The sequence below is a fragment of the Rasamsonia emersonii genome (assembly GCF_000968595.1).
Source record: "Rasamsonia emersonii CBS 393.64 chromosome Unknown ctg1118621760905, whole genome shotgun sequence".
Classification (NCBI taxonomy): Eukaryota; Fungi; Ascomycota; class Eurotiomycetes; order Eurotiales; family Trichocomaceae; genus Rasamsonia; species Rasamsonia emersonii.
This window is the reverse complement of record NW_013562698.1, coordinates 1-3268: the sequence shown is the minus strand read 5'-3', so window position 1 is coordinate 3268 and position 3268 is coordinate 1. Positions and strand designations below refer to the sequence as shown.

The 3268-nt window shown below is 51.9% G+C and overlaps 8 protein-coding genes across 8 annotated transcripts; 3 read left to right on the top strand and 5 right to left on the bottom strand.

Annotated features, from left to right (window-relative positions):
* T310_8762 (uncharacterized protein) lies at positions 1-427 on the bottom strand (the record flags this gene model as incomplete). Its single annotated transcript, XM_013468552.1, has 1 exon — positions 1-427. A coding segment is annotated over one exon (427 nt), but the record flags the coding sequence as incomplete, so codon positions are not given.
* T310_8760 (uncharacterized protein) lies at positions 124-570 on the bottom strand (the record flags this gene model as incomplete). Its single annotated transcript, XM_013468551.1, has 1 exon — positions 124-570. A coding segment is annotated over one exon (447 nt), but the record flags the coding sequence as incomplete, so codon positions are not given.
* T310_8759 (uncharacterized protein) lies at positions 565-1104 on the top strand (the record flags this gene model as incomplete). The annotated part of the gene is made up of 1 exon (XM_013468550.1): positions 565-1104. A coding segment is annotated over one exon (540 nt), but the record flags the coding sequence as incomplete, so codon positions are not given.
* T310_8757 (Trappc4 protein) lies at positions 805-1254 on the bottom strand (the record flags this gene model as incomplete). Its single annotated transcript, XM_013468549.1, has 1 exon — positions 805-1254. A coding segment is annotated over one exon (450 nt), but the record flags the coding sequence as incomplete, so codon positions are not given.
* T310_8756 (uncharacterized protein) lies at positions 1112-1744 on the bottom strand (the record flags this gene model as incomplete). Its single annotated transcript, XM_013468548.1, has 1 exon — positions 1112-1744. A coding segment is annotated over one exon (633 nt), but the record flags the coding sequence as incomplete, so codon positions are not given.
* T310_8755 (uncharacterized protein) lies at positions 1402-1767 on the top strand (the record flags this gene model as incomplete). The annotated part of the gene is made up of 1 exon (XM_013468547.1): positions 1402-1767. A coding segment is annotated over one exon (366 nt), but the record flags the coding sequence as incomplete, so codon positions are not given.
* Positions 1768-2820: 1053 nt separating this feature from the next.
* T310_8754 (uncharacterized protein) lies at positions 2821-3126 on the bottom strand (the record flags this gene model as incomplete). The annotated part of the gene is made up of 1 exon (XM_013468546.1): positions 2821-3126. A coding segment is annotated over one exon (306 nt), but the record flags the coding sequence as incomplete, so codon positions are not given.
* T310_8752 (uncharacterized protein) lies at positions 2936-3268 on the top strand (the record flags this gene model as incomplete). The annotated part of the gene is made up of 1 exon (XM_013468545.1): positions 2936-3268. A coding segment is annotated over one exon (333 nt), but the record flags the coding sequence as incomplete, so codon positions are not given.

Genomic DNA, 3268 nt, shown 5'->3' with positions numbered 1-3268 from the left:
TGGATTCTGACACGACCAAGAAGTTGGAGGCGTTTGTTGAGAATGTCAAGGGTGGGGACGGCTCGCACCTGGCCATCATCCCTCCTGGGCCAAACCTGCTCAGCGAGGAGCTGCAGGCGACACCTATTCTGGGCGGCGAGGGTGCTGGTCTCGGTGTTGGTGCTGCCGGTACGGAGGGCGGCGAAGCATTCGGCTTTGAAGATGCGGCAGAGAACGATCCGGAATTGGCGTTCGCACTGCGGCTATCCCTCGAGGAGGAAAAGAACCGACAGGAGAAGGAAAGGCGGGAGCGAGAGGAGCAGGAACGCAAAGCTGCCTTGGAAAAAATTCCGGAGGAGGGAGGAGAGTCCCAACAAAAGGAAAACGAGGAGTCATCCAAGGACAAGGACCAGGATGGAGACAAGATGGATACGGCATAGGAACAATACTATGATTGATCGTTTTTCTTCTCTCTTCACCTCGGAAATGGCTTATTAGTGCACAGCCGGCGTTATTTATGTTTTTTATGACTGTATAACTTTGAAACCGGTCGCAGGATGCTTTACTATGAGCTATGGCTGATAGATTGGTTTATCGAAGATCTACAGCAGAAATAAGATGCCTCGAAATTCGGCCATTGCCAGTCAGAAACATTCCTATTTATTTGCATCTGTACAGATTTCGCCAGCCCAGCAGTTGCAAAAGCCTAATCAGAGTGCCACGTTGTCCGTTCATAATCAACCCAAAAAGATGTCGTATCAAAGCATCATGAATGAGCATAAGAATAATAATAATCATCATAAACCTCCTTGCAATTTTACCCCACTATGTCCTCCCTCTCAACCACGTCGCCAGATGGCGATCGAACGCTTCACATCGCACCGGCATTTCCAGCTGGTAGAAGGGATTCTTCATGACGTAGTCGGCGTAGAGCTCGTACACTTTGCGCATCACGGCGTCGACATTGGGCATCAGCGGATCCGTAAACAGCAAGAATTTGGTCCCCGTGAGGGTCTGGAAGCAGGTGAGACGGAAACGGTCGGTTTCGAGGACCTCGATCCCCGTCTTGGGCAGGGAAGGGTTCGGGAGCGACCAGCCGGCCTGGGTGGGGGTCGATGTGCCTGAGGTGTTGCTACTGGCAGGGGCGTTGGAAGAGGGGATCAGAGGGGTTAACGAGCGGGTGATGGCATGGACACTGGAGAGAGCAGCCAATGTGTTTAGTACGACACCAGAAAGATAGCAGAGTAAAGCGATAGGACTGTCTGTTATGACGACCTACCCATGAAACGTTCCCGCCAGCACCAGGTAGTCGTTCGTCGAGAGTTTCTGCAGGCCAGCCTCGAAGTCCCGCTGGTAGATGAGGCCTCCGGCCTTGTTGATAATGATCAACGAGTAGACGGGCCTGGGTCAGAATCACAATGATCAGCTTGTTGTATTCCAGAGCGAACGGGTTCAACGACCAACAACACATACATTGCTGAGACAGCGCGACTAGGTCTGTCGTCAATTGGACAAAATACCCGTGTCGCTCATATGAAGAGGCTATCGTATTTGCAGCATCACTTGTCGCTCCTCTCTCTCGCGAACACCCTCTCTGGCTCTTTCTTCCTCCCCGTCTCGCCGGTTCACTTCGGTGGTAGGAGGGGAGGGGAAAAGAAAAGCGACAGGCGGAAGAATCTCGGTTGCTTCGCTGGTCCTTTTTGTCTTTTGCCGGTAATTGTCCTCGCGACTGATTGCGCGCAGTGGTCCGTGGAGGTATGCAAGCTCAGATCAGGTCATCGCTGGTGACGGTGGTGGGGGTGTCTCGACGACTCTCCGTCCGTGGGAGCTTTCCCCGTGGATCGTCGAGGGAGCATTATCTTGGCCGTCTAAACGGGACTGCCGCGGCTGAGCGTTAGGCGACGCTAGCTGCCATTAACCAATCAAATGTTATTTCTGGCGGCTAGCCGGTCACTTTTAGAGCGCCTCTATTGTGTTTAGTATACGGACCATTATACGGAGCACATACAGGGGAATTTGTATACCAGCGAGGCATATGCTTATTGATTGTTGACGGCCAGATTATGCTACGACAGGTTGCCTGCAAAGGACCTGAACGGTCGAAGGAAACGAGATTTATCGTTGCGTCAGCTGAGGTCTTTTTCGAAATACTCTTGATTATGCTACTCCGTACATTACGTTGTCACCGTGCATCGGAATACCGGTGTTGAATTCTTGCTGGAGATACTTTTTCTGTGGCTGATGCTTGACCATCTACTGCAAGAAGGCGTATCGAAGGGCCTTTTACGGATTTCGTCGGTGTAGATGACTTGATATGCAATGCTCCGTATGGCCTTATCTACCTTTGGCGGTATGACCGGTTTCATGACTGCCATAGAGACCAGGCAACTCATCCAGAAAGTACACAGAGCTGACTCTCAATTAAGCTCTCTCCGGTAATAAGACAGAGAAAGAAAACACAACTAACTAGCTTTATTTTTTTCGATTCTCTCTCCCCTGTTTCTGGTTGAACTGCTTTACTGGCTAATGCGTCTAGACAAGCCCGATTGCATCGTGCAGGGATCTAGGAGATCGAGAACCAGGGTGACCTCTTGCCTCTGGGTGGTGCGACGTTCACGAACCAGATGGCTGTCCTAAAATAGGCTCGTTCAGATCCAGCAAATGCTGAATCCCTGTAAAGGGTCGAAGGTTTGAAGATGGGAAAAGATCGGAGGTATAGCTGCAAGACTCAATGGGACGTTCCGCTGACTGTCACTCTGCCTCACCACCCGGGCAAACGTCTCCACTTCTGACAATGACAAGGCGTGGATTCTGCGCATTGTTTTAGCTCTGGGGGCGCTGCTAAGGAACCGCTTTCACAGTAGTCAAATTTGGACGTCGAGCGATTGTCTCGCTCCTCGCCCGAGTTATGGAAGTCGACAGTGTGCCACAGATCCAGGACAGCAGATAGAGATAGCGTCGCATACAAGTCCTGTGGAGGCGAGCTAGAATCTCACTGCATGGGTTGGTATCTGGATCGATTGGACGAGAGTTGCTAAAAGGGCAAGATCGATGCGGGCAACGCGCCCCAGGCAATGGCGTCCATTGCGGAGCGACAGCACCTTCCACTTCGGGACTCTGTGCCTGCGAGTCCCTCCACCACCGCTCTCACTCAGACAATGCAGAGGCGGACGACGCCCGCCCATGCAGTGTCCAGAAAAGAATCGCTCCTTTTGCTCACGAGGGCAGAGAAGGAATTACGATGCTGTCTTCGAAGATCGCACATACCAAGTACGGGGTCCTAAGGTAC